At 37.1% G+C, this 27,521-nt stretch overlaps 1 protein-coding gene across 9 annotated transcripts in view; it reads left to right on the top strand.

Annotated features, from left to right (window-relative positions):
* Positions 1 to 26,076, top strand: part of RALYL (RALY RNA binding protein like) — a 386,418-nt gene extending 360,342 nt beyond the window's left edge. For 8 of the 9 annotated variants that reach the window (XM_032128423.1, XM_032128430.1, XM_032128447.1 and 5 more), the window contains 3 exons: positions 1,111 to 1,224; positions 5,548 to 5,726; positions 22,925 to 26,076. In XM_032128423.1, coding sequence (XP_031984314.1) covers positions 1,111 to 1,224; positions 5,548 to 5,726; positions 22,925 to 22,942 — 311 coding nt within the window. In that variant the 3' untranslated portion in view covers positions 22,943 to 26,076. The remainder of the gene's footprint in view (positions 1 to 1,110; positions 1,225 to 5,547; positions 5,727 to 22,924) is intronic. The other variant, XM_032128475.1, reaches the window with a different exon arrangement.
* Positions 26,077 to 27,521: the final 1,445 nt, after the last annotated feature.

Consider the following 27,521-nt stretch of genomic DNA (forward strand, 5'->3'; position numbering starts at 1 on the left):
CGATACACACACCAAAGTCAATGAACATCCTCCTACAGCAATGGTGGAGGAGTAACATAGCTCAGTGCTCTTCCACTGCCAATCCCTCACAGTGACGATCCGTTTCTTCCTACAAGAATTGTAAGAGTGACAGCTCTGTTGCCTACTCCCTTTATAAATGGCTTTCTTCTCCCATGCTAGCACAGGGATTTTTTTCTCTTGAACTTTTCCACATGATATCCTAGCACAAAACAGGCAAGTGAATTTGATTGGACCACCTTCGGAGCATAAAACACATGTTCTGATAATGCCAAAATAATGAGGTAATTAATGAGGGCTTCAGCACTGTTTCTTTTGAAGCCAAAACACCTCCAAAGCAGTTACTCCTTCTTAGGTTAGACAATGGCAGTGCAATAATGAACAAAAATGAAGAGTAAAGCAGTGCAACAAAGACTTGGAGACTTCAGCTAATAATTTATAGGTGATGCCTCCATGTCCTTGAATGTAATCATAAAGTGAAATATTTTTGTATGTTATCCATAGCTAGAAAAAATACAAGAAATTGCCAACTGAAACTGAACTGACAGCTTTGGAAGCAACAAAACTTGACATCTCTTGCAATGAGTTTTTGGCTGGAACATAACCTTGCATCCCTGGCTTCCCTAGCACTTATATTACCATTCACTCCTGCTGAGGAATACATACTGCTACTGTAGGGGATGTTTATTTTATTGTCAGTATTATTACAAAATAGTCCAGCAAAGTAACATTGCAAGACTGTGACCTGTTTATCCAATTTGAATCATTCTTTCACTATAGGCTGTTTTTAAGTAAAAGTTACTTGGATTTATGAAGAATACCTTTGAGATGTTTTTCCTGAAATTATTACAGAGCAACACACCTTACATGAACTCTTGCCATTAAGGCTTAGAATCCTGTCTTTTTCTAGGATTCAGCATTTTTAACTAACAATGTTATTTTAAAAGCTAAATCTCTAAAAATATTGACAAAAATGAGGGAGTAGAATTTCTGCTAGACAGAAAAGAAAAAAAGAACATGTTTTGCTTGGGTGGGGAATGTTACTACAAATATAGTTTATTTCATGTTTTGCATTCTGCTCTCTTTCCACAGTGAAATCAGACGAGTTGCAAACAATCAAGAAAGAATTAACTCAAATCAAAACAAAAATTGACTCCTTGCTAGGGAGACTGGAAAAGATTGAGAAGCAGCAAAAAGCTGAAGCAGGTAGGTAAAAGCCATTTTTAGTGAAATGAATAAAATTAGAACCTCTTTACTAGTCAAGCAGACAGACCAAAGAGAACGGAACCTTTCTGAAATTTTGGTACATATGGAGGCCTGAAGCAAGGTAAATTAAGTCTCAGGTAGAAGTCCTGTGAGGACAAATTAATATTCTTCACAGAGCAAGCATCATCATTTAAGAATTGTTTTTTATGGTATAGTAAGAAAAATTATCTTTCTAGATGTTCTGGAAACAAAACATCACTAAAAAACTGACTGAACAGAATTAACCTAGAGGTTGTTGACTGTGGGGGTGCTTGTGCTAGGCACATTAAGGATTAATAGATGGTGTATATCAAGAATTATTGCCTGGGCAGTAGGCAGTACTGCACAACTTGAAGCAAGGAAAAATTTCTGTTTGATATAAGGAAGAGATGCAACTAATCAGTATAGTGAGTTGACCAGAAAGACCATAGTGGCTCCATCCTTGGGAACACTCAAAACTCTTTGGGCTCAGGACTCACGGACCTGGGCTAAACTTTGAGTTTGTCCCTAATTTGAAGAGGGATTACACTTGGAGACTTCAGAGATGCTGTCCAACCTCAGGTATTGAATGAAGCTGTGGCCTCTTTGTAAAACCAGTTACACCTCCAGTTTAGCTTTTTTCTGACTTAAAAAGTTTTAGTTTTAGGCAAACTTTGGGAATAAAAAAAATCCAACACTAATTTATAGTTTAATCAAGAGCTTTATTACTGTCATTGCAGTGTTCATTTTGTTAGATGAATGATCTCACCTGGCAGCACTTTAAAGTCATCCTGAGAGTTATAAGGTTGTATGTTCACCATGGTGTACATAAAAACAATCTCAGTTCTTATGCCTCTCTGTGGTATTTTCTTTGCTATTTCCTTACAGATCACATGGTATATGTTTGTACAGAAGTTGTGTACTAGTGAGTTGATTTTGTGAAAGCCAGCAGGGAAATGGAAGCCTTATCTCATGAAAAACTCACCCCTCCATTCTGTGATAAAACCTTTTTATGAATTTTGTGTGAAATGTGTGAAAGAAATTCTGCCTCAGAACCCACAAGTACCTGGGTGTCTGAACAGTCAGTTACATGAAGCCAAAAACCCATCAGAACACATAAAGAGAATTCCATCAAGACTGTCTAAAACTGGAATTAGCAGTTGAGGGTTACAAACCCTACACAGTCAAAATAGGAATTTAAATCTGGATCCTTTCTGTTCCCAAGTAACTTAAAAAAAACCCCAAAAAACCACAAAACAAAAACCTACCTTTTCTTTACAATCATTTTCTAAGTTGACAGACAAGGGCCAGTCCCCCTTCTGTTACAGTTTATCTCACAAAGTTGAGGGCTTTTTTCAAGTCTAAGGTAAACCATTAGTACAGAATGTGATTATCTCTTTCAGGAAAACTGTGCACAATATGTATTCATTAGACTCTATTTTGTACTTTATGCAAGTTAGATAAAAGTTGGTATAATTGGTGAAGATGTAATTGCAAGGCACTCCATTGAATCACTTGTGCACTGAAATACTCTGAGACCATGCATCCATAACTTGGGGAGCTTTTTATAAAAAATCCATTACTATGCAAAACAATCTGCACATCATTGTACTTTGATATCCAATTTTCACTTTTGCTAAAGGACTGTAGTGAACCCATTTAAATAGAAATCAGCTCAAAGAGGAAAACGTTGATTCGTATTGAATCATGGTCATATGCCTTTTGAAGACAAGCAATGAATATCCTCAGAGATTAAAAAACGTTTTCAAAATATTGATGTTTTAAGACATTGGGTGCAGAATCCACGCCTCATATTCTTTGCTTCTCATTGGAGAATGTGAGGAGACAAACACAGAGATACCAGTGAGCATGGAACCTCCTTTGAGTCTCCTGACCTGATGAGAAGGGTTATACAGCCTCGGTGATTAGTCTGCAGATTCAAAAAGATTTGTGTAACTACATCAGTAGCTGAACTATTTCAACTAGAGTGTCAGATGGGAAATGATGAGATGCTTTTGTTCCTTCTCTATGGTTTGGCAATATTATTTCTTACTTTCTTCTGCCAGAAGCTGTAGCCTCACTAAGACTGGAATCAGAGAGAGGATCTGTGTCTCACTTACGTAAAGCAAAAATTGAGCCATCATCTTGCCCCTTTGGTTTTCTGAGTTTGAATCACTCTCCTGAAGAATATTTAAGTTTTAATCTTAAAAGTTGTTACATCTGGAGGAATGTGATGTTACAGGCTGGACAAGCTCAGTGCATACATTGGTTACTGCTCTACAGCTGCCTGAAAGCTCTCCTTATAGTAACAGCTGATGTTCTGTTTTTTCTGTTATCAACCCCTAACCTTTCCAATAGGGGGAATATAGAAAATAGGATTTCCTGTACATAGGAAAACTGTAGAAATAACTCCTTTGTTTGCAAAAATCTGAACGGGGAAGCCGGGAATAAGATGTTCTGATGAGAAAATAAATGTTAGAGAATATTCTTCCTGTGATATTAGAAATTAGGCTCTAATTAGGCTGAAAGTTAGGAACTTAAGTTTAACTTCTCAGAAGAGCCCAAAAGAGATGGGTACTGAGATGGTATTTTAGCCTCCTCTGAAGAACCCAGTCTATCTTCTCATTAAGACAATTAAGTAAGTGACCTAATTTTTTAGCAGCTGTATCCTAGTAGGTTTCCCATTTAAATGTATTTTCTGTCAATTCAGCAACCCTGTGTTTAAAAGCCTTAAGCAAAGTTGATTCAGTTGTTATTGCCAGAGCTGAGTGATCTCGGAAGTGGCTTAAGACAGGAAGTGGTAGGGCCAGAAATAGTAGGTATAGGTGATTCAATCCACATTTAAGGCAAGTAGCACAATCACTTATAACTAGCATAGCATTGTCTGGAGCACCTTACCAACAGAAGATGAAGCTCCATGGGCCGAATCTTCTGCTAATACATGTGACTACAGTACTGTTGAAGCAGCTGTCTAAGATGACTTTGTATTCTTTAAGAATCTTTCTGAAGACATCAGGTGACTGAGGGAGGAAAGCTCAATTGTTCTGTTTCTTCAGTAAGTGAAGTTGAAAATGAGGGACTAAAGGCTAATGAAGACTAAAGACATGAATGTAAGTGGCAAAATAAGTGTGCAAAGTCAAAAGCTAAACAAAAAATCTTGGTTTAAGACTATGGAACAGAAAAATTCAATCAGATTTGAATAGTATGTGTAGCTGGTAATAATGTATGGTAAAATAATAATATGCTCATAGAGCTTCAAAAATATAGACCTTCAAGGCAATCCTTGATTCATTGATTGTCCAACAAGATAGGCAATGAACTACTAGTGTTCCAGAACAGTTATTTTTACAAAGGAAGAAATGCTTTGTTCTGGGAATTTTGTCATTGATCACTCTCAGACTGAAAAGATATTGTTTTTCTAGCTACATGCAACCAATTCTCTGGCCCTATTCACTTTAGGCACATAAAGTTTTTCATATAAGTTCCTGATGTGCATAGGAACAAGACTCTGATCCCTCCAAATATTCTTCTGGCCAGTCTGTGTCTGTCATTCTTCCATCAGTCCTCCTCAGGATTTCTGCTGTTTGGATGAAGTTCCTCAGCATATCCAGGAGTTTTCACAATACCTAGTCACGACAACGCAGCTACCCTCAGGAAGACAACAAGAACAGATTCTTCAGGCCTCCATGGAAATGGTCTTTCTTTTCACCACTTTGCAGAAAATATAGGAAGCCAATATTTGGTTGATTGGAGGGGGGCATTCTCCAGTTACTTCAGCACATTATACCAATGAGGAGTAACTGATACTTTACTCCATAAAAAACATGTTTACCTGTCTAAAAGGATTTGTTGATTTCCTGTATGGCTGTTGAGATATATTCACAGTAAATTCACACAAATTCTTGTTCATTTATTGGCAATTAACAGCCTTCTGCTTCTCAGAGCATAAGGATTTATGTACTTCTCATTGGCTGGACATGAATAAATATATGGTGACTATGCCAGTTGTAATCCAAGGGAAAGTCAAGTACAGAAAATCAAAAAGCTGGATCTATTGGTAAATCAAGCCTTCATCCACTGCATGGCATAGATGAGGTAATGACCATATTGATATTGTCATTGATTTATGCACTAATTTTTGAAAGACAAATTTTCGATCATATTTGCCTGGTAGATATTATCACACCGAATTTTACAAAGCTAACACACCTGGAGATGGAAGCTTAGGTTTCTTCTGCAGAGCACTTTCCTTTGCCACCAATAGGAAAGGTTACTGAATCTCTATAGAGTATGTTTTCCTTACAGAAGCCCAAAAGAAACAAATGGAAGATAATGCTGATTTGATTCAAGAGGAATGCATATCAGAGAATGCAGATAACTCTACAGAAGAGCCAATTGAAGGAGGGCCAGATGCAGATGGGGATGGAGAAGATATGACTGATGGGATAGAGGAGGATTTTGATGAGGATGGCAGCAATGAGCTGGTAAGGAATAATCATGCCATGTCTGTCTATATGGTTCCTACAAGTAACCACAGAGAACCAACAGTCTGGATTAACAAAATAAGCTCACAGCAGCACTGTGGTGTTCTGTAACTAGTGCCTAGACCTATACGCCTCATACACTGTAATATCGATTAAGCATAGGAACCTCTGAGGCCAAACAAGAAAAATATATTTTACTACACTTGATAATTTCAGAAAGGAAATAAAATGTAGTTTATATTGGTTTACATTTATAATTTTACCTATATAAAAATGTAGTGTGCTATTTTTTCTTTTCCTTTTTTATCCGGTGCATTTCAAAATTAAATAAGATTCTAAAATGGTGAACTTTTTCATTAGTAAACATGTGCTTCCCACAGTCCCAAGTCCCTATCTTCCATGTATATACTCTGCAGGCTGTATTGACAGATACAGATTTTTTGGATGGAAGGATTTTTCCTTAAGACATTTTGGCTAACAAATGTTTGGGTTTTCAGCCTGAGGCTGCACCTTTAATGAAATACCCGTTATGATGCTAAACTCCTAAGTTCTTCTAGAACAACATTAAAAAATACTTGGAATGTCAGATTTATACCTTTCTATGCAGTCCTAATAAGAATGAAACAGTCACATTAGTTCAGCCTCTATAATACTCTCCCTCCTGTCCTGTCTTTCTTATTCTGCTTTGAGCTGAAAGCACTTTTGTTGCTCATTGTCATTGATTGCATTTAAAAAATATTTAATCATGTGTGTACAGTAAAAATCGTTCAGTGAAGCAGCAGAAGTCAGTTAGCAAGGGACCCAGCAGAATCAACAGCAAGTCTGGAGTAGCAGGGCATGTGAATAATCAGAGGTTTGTACTTCTTACTGCAATTGCCATTTAAACCTACTTGTAATTTTCAGGGTTGTGTCCCTTTATCCAGCACAAGACCCTCTTGAATTTCTATATCCTGAATAGCATTATTCCCAGAAGAAGCTACTACAACCTGAATTCCCTCATCTTTTTACATGCAATGTAGAACAGATTACATTATCCCTTTTTCTCCTGTCCAGATATGAGGGATATCTGTAAGAAGCTGTCACTTTGAATTTATAGGGAGTTGAAATTTTGTAATTAATAAATAGTTGTAAATATAATCTCCCACCATGGCTAATATCTGACCAACTGAAGCCATTTTAGCAATAGGGGTGACCACAGTTTAACAAGAATGGTGGGGTTTGCAATAATTAGGCACCAGACTCCCTATTACAGACAACTAAGTGGGGATGTTAACATACAGTACATTAGACTCTGATTGCTCAATGCTATCCTTTCACCCTGTGGATATGACATACTTAGCATATATCCACACTATATTATGACGCAAGAAGTATAAGAATCTTTTTCATCTATCAAAGGCCTCAGCAGGAAAGGCTCTATACAGGAAGCAGCACAGGAAGACTTCATTAGCAGTGAAAGTCTGGAATTGGCACAGCCACATTTGCACACTGTTGCTTCCAAGTGAAAAGGCCTTTCCAAGATTCATGTTATGGAATCAGTTGAAGCACAGTGCGTTGCAGACACAGCTCCAAAGACAGCTCAGAGTTTTGACATACACATCTAAGGCATGGTAGGGAAGCAGCTCCAGTTTCTCTGCAGGTCATTGCTGAGTGCATGAGTGCTGGGAGGAGGTGGCTCGCTGCACGTGGAGAGAGGTGTCCTCTGCATTGCATCCCAGCATGAGTGGCATCCCTCCCCATCCCAATATGATGGTAGCAAGGAAAGGCCAAAGAAGAGGACTTACGTGCATCATCTCAGTCAGGTGCACCTGGTCCAATGCCAGGGCAGTGGAGCCAGTCAGCCTCATGCCTTCCACCTTCCCCAAGGCTGGTACCCTCTAGCTGAGAAGCTGGCAATAATGTAGAATTTAAAGCTTACTACCAAGATTGTCACTGATGTAAAATCCCTGTCCTTTTCATCCTCCCTTGCCATTTCCATCAAATTTTGGAAGAGGCCACTTCACCTTGCTTTTCCTGCCTGCTGCGATGGGATAATAACATCTTTTTTCATTTTGCAAAGCCTAGGGAGATTAGTGAATGCAAAACTGCAATGGATAGGATAAAGGATTGCTCAGCAAAGGGTTACTTCAAAGAAATCTCAGGGTATGGGTGTTTTCCACAGAAAAACAATTATAAATTGAATCAAGTATCTTTCATCTATAGTTTTTACCCAAATAGTGAGCAGTATTGGCCTGTACTTATGATACGAAGATGGTAGCTTTTGATGCATACTGTAATTTAGACTGTTTTATACTGGCTTATATTTATGTAGATATACTGGCCAATTCCTATAAGCTTTAATTTCTACTCCAATCATTGATAGCTCTATAAAAGGGAAGTCAGTAACAATACCATCAAATATATAGTGAATACCTCTATAGAAATACTTGGGAATTCAGTCTGCTTCTACCCATTCTGTGCTCTGTTATCTGAAGCTGCCCTCTGTTTTGAGAAAGTAGATATACGGGCTTGTTATAAAGCAAGTCCTAACAGATGTTGTTATTCTGTTTTATAAAACTAAGTTATTTAGGAAAGAAAGCTGACTGACAGCAAATATGTAATTTTGGAATGGGGCCAGTTACAAATCTTTTGGTGAAAAAACCCAGAGGTTAAGAATGAAACATGTTATATGTGACAAAAGCAAGAAAAATGTTACTATTTTGTATAAAATAGTGACAGTGAACTTGGAATAAAAAAACACCTCCAAAAGACTATTTAAAATTAAATGTATAATGTTTTCCAAATATAGAGCTAAAGGGATTTAGCACAATGATTAAGAAAATATTTTCTTTCATCACTAAGACCAGCAGAGGAAACAGAAAAATATTTTAAATGGGCAAATCTAATGCCCTGAAGTCATTTCAATATAAAAATTTCATTGTGAGACCCCTAGCATGAAAAATATTAATAGTGTGAAAGAGGAAAATTACTTAAATTTAGATCTTAACCTTTACTGAGTTCTTCAGATTTAGCTGTAAATCTTCTGCCAGGCCATTCCGCTAAAACCCACTGCAGGTTTGCTGAACAGAATTCTGTTTCCCTAAGGCTGTCAATAAAGGAAGGTGTTCAATAAGGTGTTCATACCCACTGCAGGTTTGCTGAACAGAATTCTGTTTCCCTAAGGCTGTCAATAAAGGAAGGTGTTCAATAAGGTGTTCATACCCACTGCCAGAGTCCAGCTGCTGCCAGAATGGAGTCCCTGAATCTGTATATGTGGGTCTGCATCTTTGCAGTACACGACTCAAAAATATCTTTCTTTCTTTATTTCTAATTCTAACTTGCAAAGGCAGTGACTACGCAGGATGTATGCTGTGGGTTTAGGTGGTAGGATCAGTTCTCTAAATTCACACGCTGTCATTTGAAGGAACAGGTTACTGCACATTAACTGAGTAATGGCAGCTGTGCTCATGCCTGCTTTCAGCCTAGATCAGCCATAAAGAAAGAAAGACAAAGCAGTTTAGCCTGCAGTCTGAGATAAGTCAGGCATGGATTTAAAAACCCTTCAGCCTCTTCAGTTGCCTGCCTGGCTGCACACAGAAAACAACATCATATTCAACAGCTGCACACCTTCTTCATCCACTATCTAGACCAGGACGTTGTTCAACCTTGCACTGTAATTTTCTAAATTACATGCCCACAAACTGTCGTTATGGCTCAGCTGAAGTGTGAAAAAGTTTTACACAGCAATATCTTGATTGCCCATCTGAACTCCAATTAGAGACATGATGCATTTGCAGCACCTGCTGCAGTCATCAAACATCACCTCTTGAGAAAGTTTCTTTTGTACTATTTGCCCACAAGTGTCTCTCAGTAAGTGTCTCCAGTGTTCCAGACATTCCAGCTTGAGGATCTCCTTAGAAAAATTCCCAAAGAATTTTTCTGCATTGACATACTGAAGAGTTCTTTATAGGGTGATCTCACAAACATGATCCATCCATATATAAATATGTTAAAGAGTTGGCTTCAACTTGCTCAGTGAAGTGTGCCATAAGCTTTTCATCCACATGCTCTTACATGGCCTCTCACTCCCACTTGCACAAGGACAAGCATATATTGTAGTTTTATATATATTCAATAGTCACTAATTTGTGACAATTCATGTCACTTAACTGACCATCAGAGGTAGTGAGAGGGTTGAAAATTTCAGGTCTGTATCCTTTGTTCTGCCTCCTTTGTTAGGTGAAAAAGAACTAGTTGGTTATCCCAGATTTTACTGAACCCATAATTCAGGCTTTCATTCCACTCCTAACATTGAACAGTTTCTAGTAGCAGTAAATTTAAAATTTCTGTGTTCCTTCCTAGTGCAAACGTATCCACTCATTCCTTTTAATTTAAACTGTCCCTCAACAGTGTTGTGAAGAAAACAACACAGTATTGCAACACCCATTCCATTTTACGGAAAACAAGCTCTTGTGAAGAATGATCTTCATGTTTACTAAATTCAATTCACACACAAATCACAAACAGGTGACAAATTATCCAAACACAAATCTCCAGTGGTATCAAGCAGGCTTTGTGTGTCTGCCATGGCTTTAAATTGTAAGTAGTGGGAAGGAAAACAAATAACCTTCTCTTACTTCTGTGGCTGCACAGGACAGAACAGAAAAGTGACCTTTGCAACAGAGTCCAATACATTAAGATATTTGAGAAGGAGCTTGTCCTCAGTCCCTCTATAACAAGCCCATTCTTACTAGAAATAGCATTAATATTTTGCAGCCCTGGCTGAGAGATTGAAGGAAGAATATTTCTGAATTAGTGTGCTTGGTAGTTCTCTAACTCTGCTGATTTAGCACATGGACAGCCCAGTGCAGCCCCAGAACATTTCATATGTCTTCTCTGAACTTGTTTCAAAGGGTGTTAATCGATCACTGAGGAAGCACTGATCAAGTCATTGCAATCCCCTTGTAAATAAAACAGGTGGTTACAAATTACTTTGCTGAAAGCCTGAAGTATTACAGATTTGGGAAAAAAACCAAAAAACACTTTTGGCCAATGGTTAATAAAGTACCAACAAAATAATTACCTGGAATGAATTATACAAAAGCACTCATATCTGTATTACATTGCCTGAGAATAATAGTTCCTATCAAACTGTCAACCTTTCATAGTAAATAACTATAATAGTAATAGCATAGTAGCAGAGCATTCAGTACAGCAGACTGTTTTCTGGTAGAGTATGTGATGCATATACAGTAGATTTATGGTGTCATAACTCAGATCAGACACTGGTTAGTGCTTGGTTGGAATTTGAAGGATATATTCACAGGCACAGCATTGTGTTTTTATGCTGGTGTAGCTATGCTAAAAGTAATGAAGCCAGACAAGCATTATTAGATGGGAGTTCCACAATAATGAGTTACCTTTAATGAGATGTCTTAAGAGGCATTTTTATTAAATTATTTTAGAACCAAAGATACATATACTGTAAAAGGCCCAGTTCTGGTTACAGTGTAGGTTTACAGCAGTTATTTCAACAACAGTTATAGTTCCCTTTCTATTAAGTATATTTCAGTTGTATTTATCTCTCAGGGGTATTTGATTTCTTACTCTTGTCCTTTTCTCCACCTCCACACTGCATGTCTTCAGTCTATCAAATTTGTTTCTAATGTCTGATAGAGAGTCATGTTTCAAACATTAATACCAGAAACTGCCATAGACACAAAACTCAGGATAATCCTCTTGCAGCACTGATTTTCATTATGCAAAAGTAAAACCATTATGATATAATAATAGCTTTATTTCTTGCAGGAATTGATGCAATTACCATTTAAATCAATGGAATCAACTAGTGCTGTGGCTAAAGCTCATCAAAAACTATTCCCTCTTGTCACAAATGGGTGATTTAGATTGCTGAAAGGTACACTGTCAAAGGTATTAGCAAAAGTGGTTTTAATATGATGTTGTAGAAGAGTGACTTAGCCAAGGTTCAGTGGCAAGGTTCACTGTAGCACTGTAAGGCACAATCATTTGAACAATGATTCAAAACCACTAAGGCACAAATCAGAGTTACCAAGGCACAAACCATAGTTACCATACTAAAAGGTTTTGTATATCAGTCACTTCCCAAACATGTGCCATTGGTAAAGGGTCTGTCTGCCTCCAAAAGTAAGCTTGAAAGGCATCCCAGCTCAAGGGGAGACCACCACCATGCAGCCAGGCTGCTTGGCTGCAAGAGCTCAAAGAAGGCTCACTTAGACTGTCAGATTTGTGGAATAAAGTGGCTGGATTGTAGTCAAATTACATGCAATGGGAAAGGTATGCATGACACTCCTTGTACCCACAACTTTCTTTGTTCCTTGATGAATGAGTCTTCAAAAAGCTACCTGCTGTTCATGTGTTAATTGCATGATGGATGTTCCGAGCTCACACCCATCAATGCTCACTGTGCCACTCTTTGCCTTTGTGGGTCTTCAGAAAACAGACAGCAACTAGAGGAGTTCTTGGCTGGCTGGGCTGTTGCTCAGGCCTTTACCTCCTTCAGAGTCTGAACCAAACTGCCACTAGTTTGGTTAAGGGGTTGATCACATGCATTGCATCCCTTCTATAAGTAGCTAAAGGGAAATTAATTTAATAGCAAACCTGTATGAAACTTTGAAACTTTCCTTGCTTTAATTGTTCTGTATGGAATTCAACAATGAAAATACTCAGCAGAAAGTAAAATAAAATCTGCAGAATAAGAACAAAAATTTGATGAATTTCATCTAGTTTAAACCCACTTTTGCATATTTCAAATAGCAAGATTGATCAAATATGTGACTGTGTGATAGTATTGATAGCACTTAAGTTATTATTGTAATTAGACTAGATTTTTCATTGTCCTTTTAGATGCATGTTTTCTCAGTCCATAGCATCAGGGCAGACAAGACTGACTCTTCCATTATCAGCCAAATTAGTCTGATTAGGCCTGTCGAAAAGATCAGTAGCTACTCTGACAACTTGCAGCTTGCAGAGTGCACTGGTACAGGATACTACTTAGAAAATAAAGGACAAAACTTCTAATTAATGGCAATGGCTGAAACAATGTTATGCCAGAAATCCTATTCAGCTTACTTTCAAAATCACAAAGATCATGCAAAATTTTGTCTTTTCTATTGCACTTACCATTTGTTGAAATCTTGCTTTCAGTGTCAGGAGAAACATGATGTTCTTCATTCCTAAGACAAATGAATAGGTAAAAGATTGTATTCACTTGATAAATATCAGTGTGAGATGTTTGTACTTGAGCAACCTAAGAAAGTCATTACGGGCACCATACCCGACAGATACTAATTCCTTGTACCTTCCAAAGCTGCAGTAAATCTAATAACCTGTGACTGAAAAAATTGAGAAAGTAATAAAAGCATGCCATGAAATCAAAAATTGTAAGAAACTTCTTGACATGCCCTTTTGTTATATTTAATATATGCAGTAGCACAGTACAGGTGTTTGCTGTTTACCCACTGTTACATGAGTCATTGGAAGGACCTTGCCACCGGCCCCTTCTCCCAATTTTTCATGGCAGTCAATTTATCAGAGGAAGATTTCCTAAGTGGTGTTCAGTGTTTTAACCAGGTTACAGTTTTCTGACTGACTACATAATGTTTTTCTAATTATTATTTAAATCCTATCCCATACTTATCATATGGGAACCTGCAGAAAATGCAGGCAATGTTATCATGCATTTTGTGTCTCTTTCTAGTAGATTTTCCTGCCTGTAATTGCATTTTTGTAAAACAAATAAGCAAACTAATTTTCTTGAATTCAGATCTATTCCTCTGAATCTGCTCTATATTATTTTGTTTGCAGTGAAAAAAACCTCAAAACTTAAAATCATAAAACTTTTAAAACATTTGTAATGTAAATAATACAATTAATTTACAACCATTAGAATCTTACAGATTTGATTGAAAAGAACGTGAAAATAATGGTTTTTCTCTTCTGTCTCATTTTTAAGCAAAGTATAGGGGATCAGGAATTCTGGGTCCTGTTCTCAGCTTTGACACTGAGCCCACATGGTGGGCAATGTGTCTCAGAAGAATGAATGTGAAGGTAGAACTAGCACCTCTTTCTGAGGCCAGACCAACAGGTGCCTTTCTTTGGCATGTAAGAAAGAAGCATTCCCGCTTTTTTAAACTTACAAAAAATTATATGTTTCCCAGTAAAGAAAAATGTCTGTGGAACAACAGGCAATATATTCTTCAGTGAATCTCTTTTACTTTTTTCATTGCACCCTGCCATCTGTCTTGACCTGCCTGAAGTCTCAGTCATCATTTAATAAGATAGTCATGGTGTTTGATGGTTTTGAGACATCAAATATTTAATTTTAATGGCTCAGCTTCTATCAAAAAGGACTGCTTTGCCTCCAATTTAAAAACAAAACAAAACAAAACCACACAGCAAACAGTGAATTTAATTAGAGGCAAACAATGCTGTCAGGTCAGGCCAAAAATTCTCTTAGACATGTAAAAAAGTACTTGTCTAAATGAGATTAACTTGTCTCTGATATAATATATTTGACCTTAATATTCAGTATTAGTAGCCTCATTATATTTATTTAGTCTAAGTAGATCAGAATTAGCCCCACAGATTTTGCTAGCCTAAACTTTATGAGCATAGAGTCAACCTCTGAGAGAAGTGCAGAAACAAGGACAGCCAAACACCTACCACCTAGAAGCAAACCTGGATCCTTTTTAAGGTGAGGATGATGATCACTTATAAAAAATATCACGAGCTTTTTGCTGTACCTTGTGGCTGAAAAAGAAACATCAGAAATTAATTGAAGGAACTCAACACTTTAAATAAGAAGACTGATTGCAGTTTCCAGCCATGAATATTTTTGCCAATGTAATTTTAACTAATTTTGGTGGAGCAGCCCTTCTTTTACTTCCCTGTACTTTGGCTGACTCCAGTAAAATTTGGATGACTTGTTGAAGGTGCTGCACTGGGTTTGGTTTGCCCATCATTTGCAACCAACAGTTCCCATCTGTGTGTAGGGAGAATAAGCTTTGGAATAGTAACCTATTATAGATACCAAAGCAGCAGTATGATATGTTGGGAAAGTGGTGGATGGGAAGGGGGTCACTGGTGTTTTCTAGGCAGTCACTGGGACACAAATCTTCTGGAACAGCTCAGGCCAGCCATTGGGTCTGTGCTATGGATTTGAGTCTATCGGCTTAATCATCAAATTCTTAGATTTAACCAAAATTGAGCAATGTCATGCATCACATATTTTTCCTGGTGTGTCAGTCTTTGAAAATAAATAGCTTTAGTTCCCCTAGAAAACACTAATTTCACAGGCTTTATCAGTATCCTTGAGCATCAAAAATGCTGAATGGAAAACTCTCAGAGGAAACATTTTTCTGTTGAAAGTCTTCACACAAGTAAAGAGGTTGCAAATATTGAAAAGCCAAAAGATTGTTATTTTTCCATACTAAAAGGCAGAAATTGTAAATGTTTTTATTTTTTTCAATACAAATTGCAGAGCCACTACAGTTAGACCCAATTATTCCCAAAGGTCTCAATTTTTTGAGAAAATAGAGCTGTGTTACTTAAGAAGATTTTCTGCATGATTAATATCAAAACATGAAAGGCAGATTGAATTTATCCATACGTAGGCATTTACACACCTCAGAAAAGGGAAGTTATTTAGAAGGTGATAGAACTGTAATTGCCATTTCAACAAAAAAGTAATCAGTGAGGAATAAAACAAGCTCAGTCTGCCAAAATGAAGATTTGGAAGTTAATCAAATACCAACTTAGCCAGCTTGTCATGCTGCTATGTGTAGCTGAAGTTTCCAAATTGTTGTCTCTATTGATTTCTAAAATTACACTACATTTCTGTAGTCTTTCAAAATGAGCAAGGTGTTTTCCAGAAAGCAATAAATAAAGAATGAAAAGGCTAAATTCTTCTCTGCTTCCTCTTGGCAGGGTTATAATAACCGTTTCTCATCTATCACGAGATTCTGCACCATTTGCCGACCACAATGCGGCCCCAAGTCCAACATTTTGCTTTGCAACTTTTACTTTAAAATTAATGTCTCTTTAAATCCTCATAAAACCCAAATATTATGCACTACTGTGCACTGTGCATTCAAGTAAGTATTACGCAGGAAAATGCAAAGCAAAAACTGTTCAAAATAGGACCATCTTTTATTGCCATTTCTACCTGAATCGCATTCCCATACCAAGACTTTCACAGATAACAGTTTTAAGGAGATAACTCTACATCCTGTGTATTTAATTGACTGTCTTAATTCATTATACTGTCACCATTTAAATATTCATTTTGCATTGTTTGTCTCATTCCACTCCTGTTTCCTGTGGTTTACCCTGGGCTTTCCCAGTATCTCTGTCTCATGCTATATGTTTCCAACCTCTTCTTCCAGCACTCTCTCCTTCCCATTTCTTTTCTATTTTTTTTATGTCACTCCATCTGGTTGTTCAGTTGAGTAAAAATTCTGCCTCCAAGTACCTGAAACATTTCCGATTGATTAGACAGAACACTCCTTATCTCGATACCATCATTGCCTACAATTATTTTGCCTGTAATGGGTGCCCTTTGGTTTTTGATACCTATCTAAACTCTAATTTGGCAATAGTGGGAAAGTTTAGTAGGTGCTTTCTGCATAATTAGTTTAAGGGAGTTCTTCTTGTAAGCTCCTACTTTCATATATTTAAAAAACACACTTCTTAAAATGTAGACATACTAAATGGCCTCAGGGTACAAGTTTTAGTAGTTCCTTTATGCATTTAACTGTGTGTTTAAATCTGCACCCTTGGCATTAGCAGGACAGGAACTTTTGCCTTCAGCATTAATACTAATTGGACCACCACCTCACACTAGAGAATTCCTACTCCTCACATCATGCAGAGATTAATTCAGTAGGAATTTTAGTCTACAGCTTTTTTACATCACCCTGTAACTTAAAAGCATCTCCTCTGTAGCATTCAGGATGATAAAGTACACTACCTAGTGTGAATCATGATAGGACTCAGTAAGACTTGCTTCTCATGGAGCAGGCACCATCCCAAGAAGCAGAAAACACGTAGTGATCTCCAATGAGATCCATACCCCTGAGAATTTGCTATGACTATCCACTCATATTCAGGGATAAACAAGGGCGAAACATTTTTTTCTCTGCTTTATTTGGCACTAGATCCCAATAAGGTGTTGAGCTTCTCTCAAGGCACACTGGTATGGGCTGATGGAATTCTGTGGACAGCATCAGGGAGGCCTTACTGCATTTGCATTGGCTTTATCAGCCAAGAGAGAACAGGAAAGAGAGTTTGGTGGGGACATAGTTTCACCATGGAGTAGCAATGTGGGTGCATTCGGGTAAAGACTTCAGGGCAGCGAGTTCTGCAAAGGATGGTTCCCCACCATCCTCTCTCTTCCACATCTCCTGCTTGGAGATCCTGCAGCCTACCCCACACTCTGCAGAAGGCCCAGTGTGTCCAGCTTCAGATCCCTCCCACTGTCACCAGAAACTGTGCTACTAGTCCCCAAGTCTTCTTCTACTGCTATAAAGGACCTTGCAGAGGAAAATTTTGCTGCAAAAGTCATCTAGCAGGAGAAAAACACACAGCCTAAATTAAAGTGGATAGATCCACTTCTTTCCTTCATGGCCCCACTCAAGCTCTCAAATGACGATGGTGACTCTAATCTGAAAGTCATCCCTTCAGTCTCACACCTGACCATCATCTCAACTGCAGTGCGTCCTCACTAGAGCTGTCCCAAAATTGGATCCTGTCTCCACCACTATACCTAAAAGCATTTATCACAATTCTGCCTGGACTCTGAGAAAGAAAAGATATGTTGGTCTAGGGGAAAAATCAGTATCTGATAGGGCTATCTTATTCTTTCTGCTCGTTTTTATTGGGCAAACAAGTGAAACAGAGCATTGCAATACAAAGAAGATAGGAGTTTGTTCTCACTGATGAGTAAAACAATCATCCTCACATGCACTCACGTAAGTACTAACACTTCAAAGCAATTAAGCTGTTCACTGAGTGGAAAAATGAATCTGTAATGTTTTTAGCAGTTAAAGTATGATTGGCAGAGTCCAAAATATAATGATTAGGTTTCATCATTTGAAGAAAGTTTAAAGAAGGTGCAACTGGTTCTTTTAATTATCCTTTATTAATATTTATCAAATTGTACAATCCCTCTATTTGTTAAATGCAGTGAATATACTATCACTACTTCATTATAAAAAATGTCTTTAGTGCCATCATTTTTGTTTGTCATGTTTTGCAAGGGTTACAACTGACAGCAGAAAATGTGTGATACACATTCACATTTCCCCGCTCACACCTACTGAACTGAGCATTTACATTTCATATGGGGGATTAAACTAAACCACCTATATGGCTGTTAGAGAATTAGAGATTTGATGCTTTAAATCAAGGGACAAAGTGCAAGGTGTACCTCAAATGAACACAGGTGTGAAGTCAATGTGATAGCTAATACAAATTCAATGTTCCTTGGTAAGCTCTGCTCGTTCCTTGTGGTTTTCCACTGATGATGAAGAGTGCTGTGTAAAAGCCAACAAAAGTGCATGCCCCCATGGTACCACACAAACATAAATTGCTGTGTTTTGCACTCAGTGTGAGTTGCCTGCTTAAGAGAAAAGGAGGATATTTTCTTGAGTTAGACATAGCAAATAAACAGGATGGCAATTTGCACTACTACTTTCTGTACCGCATTATGATTTTTCTCACTTTAGGTAAGTATCTAAATCAATAATGGCTAACTAAGTTTTAGCTATTTTGTTGTGTTTGTTTTGTTGGGGTTTTTTTTAATGCCTGCTCTGCAGACAGATTCCATTTTTTATCTCCTTGTCTGTCCAGAAAGTGCATTTCGTAATCAAAAGAAATTATTAGAGATGAAAAAGAGTACGCTATCCTCGAGGACATAAGAGCAGCATCTGTAGACCTCGATTCAGTATTCTCAGTTGTACAGATAACAGTATTAGGAGTGAGCATCAGATGCAATGAAAGCAGTTGTGCTACAAGTGCAGTTTGAGCTAGCAAAAGTGTGAGGGCCAGTGTTGGGAGTGAAAGGACAGTGCACCTGCTGCATTTTAATGGAGCTTGTGGTTGTTTTGCAGAAAGTAATGTATGGCAATCACATAACCTACTGCCAAAGCAGTCAGACACCAGCAGAAACCTAGGAAAGTGTCAGGCATCAAGTCTCCTACTCAACAGGAGCCTGCAAGAGATAGATGTGCAATTTTACCAAGCAGTGGTCAGCAGTAGCTTCAGATGCCTCCATTGCAGTTATTAAACTCAGAATTCCAGTCCTGAGAATGGGTTTGTCTGCCAAGGAAAAAGAGACAGGAGAGTAAGAGGAAGGATACTCGAGGCTTTGGGTTTCAAATTCACGTGTATATGTGAACCATCATCTATCCATCCTCTTTTTAGCTGCATTTTCTGAGAATTTTTAAGATTAATGTTATCACAAAAGCCATTCAGAGCAATTACATGTCTGTAAATGATTGTTTAAAAACAGATACATTTTGTCAGATTAATGTCTTCCATATACTTTGGATGCTCTTACTGCTTGTAATTGTTGTGGGGTAAACCATATGGTGAAGTCTGTAACATATTCTGTGGGACTTTTCTTTAAACATTTTCTTCATATACTACAAGGTAAGATGTTCATCATGTACATCTTTTGTGTCATTTAGTCATAGCACATTCCTAATTCTCCCTCCCAAAAACATATGCTGAATTTACACTCTCATATAGTAAGATTTATTTCTGTACATTTAGGTCTGAAAGATAAGCATGGTAAAGGAAGTCCAGCACGCTCTTCCCATAAAACCTATGAGAAGGAAACTAGGTATTTATTGGGATGAAGGAACAGATCTTTGTTCTTTTCCCTTTTTCAGAACTGTAAGAAAAAACAAATAATTCAGAGCAGGAAAGAGGCTGAGCTCTGTTTGGATCCAGCTAGCAGAGAACAAAACTCATCTCCTGCAGACAAATAAAGCCCATCTGAAGGAGTTTAGAAAAGTCAGTAGCTCCCCACCACAGAAGGATCACCAGTACGGCTTCCAGGGAAGGGGGGCTGGCACATCCCGTTCTGGAAGGATGGTACCTGCAGGTCTCTACCATATATTGAGCTTGTCTTCTCATAAAAGGCTTTTAGGAGAAATACAGAGTGCAAGATATTCATACTCTGTCATGCCTCATGACTACAAAGCACAGAGCTCAGAGGAACTGGTCCCCTGGCAGGTGATCTGACGGCCAGGCTCTCCCACAAGAAAATGTCCTTTACATGCACAGCATTCTGAAAAATCTACAGATGTAAAGATAGAAATTAGCTAGGCTTTGAGGGGAGGTAAGTTATAAAATCATTAAACTTCTAAAAAGCAAGATGGAAAGCTACATTCTTACTGAATTTTATCTGATTTACTCCATCATTTGTAATTATTATAGTTTAGGGCCCATAAAATGGAACTGCACTTTCATTTAGTGAGGTTTTTTAATATTTTATGTTGGCTTTCCAAAGTTATATACATTGTAATAGTATATAGTAAAAATTAATTTAATCTAGTAGAATTTGAATTCGGCAAAAATGCCAGAAGGATTATAGTAGAACTATAATAAAAGTAGCAATAATATTTTTTGAAGACTGAAATACGGTGTTATGCCTAAGAAGACTGTTTCTTATAGCTCATGCTCAAAAAGCCATCCAAATAGTGAATAAAGCAGCAGAAATAATTTCAGGTGGAAAATGAACCAATAAATATTCCATAACCTCTCTCCATCTTTTTTTCAGAGATTAGGATGGCAATTAGGACAGTATATAGTGTTTCTTTGATATTGTCTACAGATGCCAAGTCTATATGCTCAGTTGAGTTATTCAGTTCTTAAAATGCATTATGTTGAAATCACACTTTCTAAAGTGGTTTTCTGTTAGAACTACATCAAATGAAAGCCTTAGCTGGCTTAAATGTAATTCAGTTCATCCTTGTTGTGTCAGGAGATTTTTTTATATGTAAGGGGAAAGAAATGAAAAAATTAAAAAAAAACCACTAGTCATCATCAGGGTTTTTTAATATCATCAGCACTACCATAAAGCCAGATGATAAACTGCACACTATTCAGAAGAAAGAAATAGAATGAAATTAGCATTGAATTACTCTAGATTAGTCATAGCCCTGGATTCCTGTTGTTCCATGGAAAATAAAAGCTTGGTTCTTTCAGATTTTAATGTTTCTTCTCAGACTTTAACATTATTTGTAGTAAGAGGGAAATAAGAAGTCCATGTACTGAAGGAAGAACACAGGAATATTTTGGATTGGTGGTGTTGGTAAATTGTTATCACTGTTTCTAACCAACAGCAAAGCAGCATTGACGACTTGGATCCAGATGGTTAGCAATGTTAATGTTTCACAATAGTAACCTAATGAAGCTTTATAGTGCTGGTGACAGGTAAATGCTTGAAAGGTTTATGACAAGGGAAAAAAGCTTTGATAAATAACTTGAAAATCTGCCTCTTCTTGCTTTCATAATTATTGCTTTTTATAATGGCATAATGGATCGGCAAAGCATAGTTGAATAAAAGGCTAGAAAAGAGGAACTCTCTTTGAAGCTAATAGGATGTACAGTGGGATTTTTTTTCTTACTTCTAAGATGAATAGCTAGTTTAAAACCATTAGGCCTCTCTCAGACTTAAGGGGAGAATTTAAATGTCTTTTTTCTTATAGCTAGTATCTCTAGGGATCAGACCTAAAATAGGGGAGATGAAGATTCTTCTCTGTGCATGTAGAGAATAATAATAGATTCAAGATGTTTTAACTGAAAGAAGAAAGTTCTGGGTTCTCTCACATGAGCTTTTCTCCCTAATCCTGGTTACCTGTGAAGACCGCAACCAGAAACCTGGTGCTCTCTTTGCAATGCAGGGGAAATCTGGTGCCTGACTTCTTCAAAGGTCGGGAGCCCAGTCCTGCAGGGACTTGGATGTTTCTGGAAAACCAGATTGTCTGTAAATGGAAATTTTAACAGAAATTATCAATTTTTTTTTTTCATTGAAGGAGGTGAAAATTGGCTAAAAATAAATTTTTCAGGCTTTGATCAGAAGTGCACCAGCTTTCGTCAGCTGTTTTCTCTTTTTGAGTTATAAAAGAAGATAGACATCCTCCCCCCAAAAAATAAAAGTGAAGAAAGGAAGAAAGGTTGTCTGAAAGATATTTTTTCCATCTAAAATTTAAAAAACAAAAACAAAAACTTGGGTTGAAAATTTCACTTTTAAAAAAGAAAGCATCTATTTCTGTTATTTTCTACTGCCAGTTTTCCAAACAGATGTGATTAGGAAAGTGTTGTCAGTTTCTCTGTGGGCAGGTGGAGATGGTATGTCTTATGCTCCCCTGCAGCATCACTCAATGCCTACTTGAAGCTGGTAGCATTAATGGGTCACATAGGACTCAGGACTCAGATATTTAGATGCAACCTGGCTCCAGCCTCTGCTGGAAGAATGATCCTCAAAAGTATTGACTAACACTGGATTTTTGCATTTTCACAACGTGGCTGATAAAGCAACAAAATAAATCAAAGGATATACATTTACAACCTATGGCAGGTACACAAAAACAATAGCAAAACAGACAGCAGCAAAAGGGAAGAAACTGAGGAAAGATCCGTCAGTCTGGTAACTATAGGCATTGCTGAAAGCACGCAGCCAGTGGAAATGGAGTAAGGTATATAAATAGTGTGATGGGACTGAAGCAAAGAATTCTACATGCAATTTATTTAGATTGAATGCTATTATGCAAATAAAGCATTTCATTGCAAAGCAGCCAGGATACATTATTCTATTTCCTGCTGCTAAAATAGGAATTATTCAGCAGTTGTTTGCATAGCATTATTGAGGGGAGGAATACTTCAGCCTCAACAGCTCTTGCTTGATTTGCTGTTATTACTTTGTTCCATACAGTCTAACTCAGGACTGTTGCACAGTCCTGATTGTCCACTGTGGCAGGAACACTATTCTTCTTTTAATCTTTGATGGTTTAAGGTGGGAAAACATTATAGATGTTGATATTTGGTTGATTTGTCAAAAAGTCAAGTTACAGTCCTCTTGGCTCTTTTCCCGAGATGTCTTGGCTTCTTTTTGAGGTTCTGCTAGAAGAAATTCTATGCTTTCTTACTAAAGTCAACATTTCATTTCTCAGTTTCTACAGATCAAGTGATGAGATGTCATGTGTGAATCCCCTGAAGGCTGAGAAGAGAAACTCTGACTTCCCGTCAGAAAATTGTGAACTGCAGTTTCTTACTGGCTGACAACACCTTTGATTCAATTTGTATGAAACTCAATTTACTTATTAAAACGGACATTATTGTTCAAATATTAGAAACTCCATTTCTTATATGTTCTAAGCTGTACAATTGTCAGATTTTTATGGTTTAGATTGTAAATGTGGTTTTCTCTGGCTAATTATTGGTATTATTTTTTTAATTTTGATGTCTTAAAGGCCAATGTACTGTATCATAATAATATGAAGGACATATTTAACAGGTGTGGAAAACACTGTATACAAATGTATATTTCTAAAAGCTATTTTTATGATTAGCACGTTTTACTGTATTACCATATTTAGAGTCAGGTGTTGTTGCACTTCTTTGTTTACTGCTTAATTCAAACAAGACCATTTTGATCAGTGCCACAATTAAATACATTGTATGGTATTTCCCATTGTTTTATTCAATTTATTTGTCATTGGAAATAATTACATTTGGTAATAGAATAGCTTCTAAAAAGTGAAAATGTCAAAATAAGAGAGCAATCCTTGACAAACTGTAAATTGGATCCTTCTGTAAATCCCTTTCTTCAGATAAGCACTCTCTGTGATGCCATTCCTCAGACAGTTGTTACAGCTGTTCTTGCAAATTTCTAAAGGCAGTTTGTTGTTACCGTATGGAAAGTCAGTCAGCCTCCTGCCTAGCCAGGAAAATTACTTATAGCCTGCCAATATTTGACAGCCTGGGTTAGCCTACTTTTTACTTTTTGGGTTATTTTTTGGCAGTAGTCTTTCCACCCACAAACTCCTAAGGCCCTTCTAAAAGCCTGAAGTTTGAATAATTAATTATTACAGATGTTGCAGGGGGAATCTCAGTATAGAATTTCTTAATAAATCATATTTCCTTTCAAGGAGAATGGATGCATTATTTCTCTTGTGTTACTACTGAGACATTAAAGGTATCAAAGCATATATGATATGGGCACAAGGACTTCTCTAATAAAAGTACCAACTTGTTCACCATCCCAAAGTCAGACCTCTTTGGCACTGCAGATGACATGAAACAAGGAATATGTATTTATTCATCTACATCTTTATGCGAGTGGTACTCATATAGAAAGAGACATGTCTTTAAAGTGATTGCAGGATTAGTAAATTATTTAGTAGCTACAACCTCCCAAGAGGGAGAGGTATTAATTTAGGAAGTATCTTACACAGCCAAATGGGGTGCAGACCCGGTTGTGTGCCAGTCTGCAGCATGGAGCCCTGACCCCTGAGCTCCATGACCGGGGTATTTGCTATTTGAGCTCATCCAGCACTACAAAGATGAACTCTTGCCTTGCCCTTTCAATTGCTCTCTGTAGCTGAGAGCAAGAGAAAAAAAAAAAGGTACCAGAGAGACTTTTGAAAAGATCAAACTTTAAATTTCTGTTTTAAAAAGCAGTTTCTGACATGACAGGTTCACCTCAAGTAGTAGGGGTGTAAGAGGGCCCACCCAGAGCTCAAGGTCTCTGGTCAGGTTTCCACCATGGGGACCATCATCAAAGAAGGACTAATATTCTTCAAAAATTTGGAAGAAAAGCATACATTTGAATTTAATTACCTATTAGTGAGTGAGAATTTTTTTACTAGGCAGCTATTCTCAGTTATGTTTGTGTACCTTATATTTAGCTTGTCTGTTGTGTGTGGAGTTACATGGTTTACATAAGTGCTGAGTAGTACCTATCTCCTTAAATAAGGAAAGACTAGTATAAGTAGTTATAACTGAGCATAAAGAATTGCAGCTTCAGAATTTATCAGGGCTGACTCTCCCAGAACAGTGCAGCAAAAAATGTTACTCCTGTGTAAATGAAATGTTAGGTCAAATCAGAGGGTGAAATAATTCTCTACTTTCTATCTCTTAATATAGGTTATGAACATTTTTAACTGTAAAAATGCAAAAAGAATTGCCATCTTTGGATCTCTGTCTTTGGCTGATAGTTAAAAAAAAAGAGCTCCAAACTTTAGCAGCTCAAGGGGCATTTGTCCCATTTAAATCACATAAACTGTTGGCTGACTTAAAAGATGCAGAATATCATCCAAGGAGATCAGTTCTGATATTGGTGTTAATAAACTAGATATGAGAAACATCTAGGTATATTGTCTCTTCACCACCTCCATTCCAGATGAGCTAACACTCGCAGAAAGCACTCCTAGAGTTTTACACTTTCTTTATGATCATTACCCTTAGATTATAAACTCACAGAAATGATTGCACATCCATAACGTTGACACTCCTTCACACCACAGTTTAAGTCCTGAATATATTTTGAACACAGAAAAGGTCACCTCTGATAACGCCATGAGACACAACTTCATTTGCAAGCCAGAAGACTGTTGCCCCATGCAGTCTATTACTAGTAAGGTTTCTCAATGGCATGTTTGCTTAAAATCACTCCAGGGGATGCTGGTGGCTTTGAAAGAGCTTAATAGTTCTCTGCTGTCCCTGTATGCAGTATGCTCGGTGTTGTTTGCCATCACTACCTGTTACTTGTTTGACATGAGTTTTGTCAGCTGTGGGGTTTGTCAGCATTGCTCATCCCTTGCAATATGGAAGAATAGGAAACAAAAGATCTTGTCAATCAGTTTGGACAGTCAACAGAAGAGTCTTATAAAATCCTTTTTGGACAGTCCTGAATCAAACCAATTCATTTTCTACACAGACCTATATGCTCTGTGTATTTCAGATATTTGTTTCAAACATGGGCAGCTGCATGAATGGAAAATATTTACTAAAAAGCTTTAAAGTTTGGATCAAGAAAAAATATTTTTACTTTTGTAAACTCTTGTAATACATATTGTTGCGGTTCTTATTATTTTTCCTCTGTAGATCCATTTTTAGTTCTGAAAAATCACTGTACTTAAACTATGTAGATAACTATAATCTTGTTAGCAGTCATATTTTTAATTGGTGCCACTGAAATTTAGAATTAAAACATTCAGAGTTTGCCCATTAGAGCAGATTGATGGTTCATTACAGTTTTCTTTAAAATGTTGTAACATAATTTTTACATGTCTGTAAATAAATATTTTCTCTGATTTATGCACTAATTCAGTTTTGCAATTTCTTCCCTTAAAATGCGATTCTTAAGACACTTTCCAGGAAAAATGTATTTCTCTCATGGAAAAATGGAATTTAAAGCTCTGTAGTACAACCATCCTTCACAAACTTCCAAAGCAGACCAAACAGAAACAGGTCATTCATAATATTAAGTACTAAACTTAAGTGAAATGAGAAAAGTGTTAATCTTGCTATCTTTTTAATAGTTTGAGAAATTTAAGCACCAGTACTAAAAATGACTGACAAGAAATGTGACAAACTTCCTGAAAAGAGGGAATTCTTCAGTGAGATGAGAAAGAGAAAGAGGGAGGCACAATGGGGATATTTCATTGAATTTAAGAAATGCATTTTCTTAATCTTGGAAGCTTCTAAGTTTCATGTATCACTAAAGCATTATGAGCATAATTTATGAAAATCATGTTAAAAATAATTATCATCTTCTGCTCAGTATCCAGATGCATTTTTCATTCATAGTACCCTATTCCATTCACAAGGTGTTGCTATGCAGGCAAGCTAAAGAAAATTGGTCCACAAAGTCTATGAGAATATTTTTAAATTATATTAATATTGTTGGGAAGCAAGACTATTTTGAAATATAAGGTAAAACCAGCACAATGTGACAAGTTAGTACTGCAGCTCTGAGCATTTCTCAGCAATTAAATGTTCTGGCCACAAGGATGAGAGAGAAAGAGACAAAAAAGGCACTTGTGTACAGCAGTTACAGCCCTACAGCCCAGGTTACAGCTTACAATCCATGCCCTTAAAACAATCAGCTCTGGAAAACTGGTAAGAAAATCCTCTGAGAATGTTTAGAAAAAACACAGAGTGCTACAGGGAATACATAGTTGTTGAGTTTTGGATGGTGGAATAATAACTTACTTGAGACAAAAAGAGCTTGAAGTTTTAGGCTTGCTATAATAAGTACTTTTTTCTGATCAACCCCTGAAAGAAAGATTGGTGTTTCACACTTGTGCAAACAGAATTAATCCACAAATATCACACTGTATTTTAACAGAAAACTAGTTCACAGAGCATCCATCCCATATAAATCCCACTAACCACGCAAAAAATTATTTCTAAAGACTACATTTAAATCTTTCTGATACTGTCCTGGCTACATAACTTAGCAGCCTAAGGTAACAGAGAAAAAATTTTGCATAACCACTCTATTGGTGTATTACTATATGTGAATATATCTATGGTATGTAGCTATGCATATGCAGAAATATATCCTTCCATTGCTTTGTGCTTTAGATAATTTGAGCTAGAGACAACAAAGGTTGTCAACTAGCTGACAACCAAAGTTATGTAAAATAAGAATCAAACTCATCCCTGCTGATAGTCATTAAATAAGTACCTTCAATGTCTACTCCAACTGGATTCTTAAGCAGAAACTGTGACCAATGTTCATTCTATGAGTAGCTACAGCAG

The sequence above is a fragment of the Corvus moneduloides genome, chromosome 1 (assembly GCF_009650955.1).
Source record: "Corvus moneduloides isolate bCorMon1 chromosome 1, bCorMon1.pri, whole genome shotgun sequence".
In the NCBI taxonomy this organism is placed as follows: domain Eukaryota; kingdom Metazoa; phylum Chordata; class Aves; order Passeriformes; family Corvidae; genus Corvus; species Corvus moneduloides.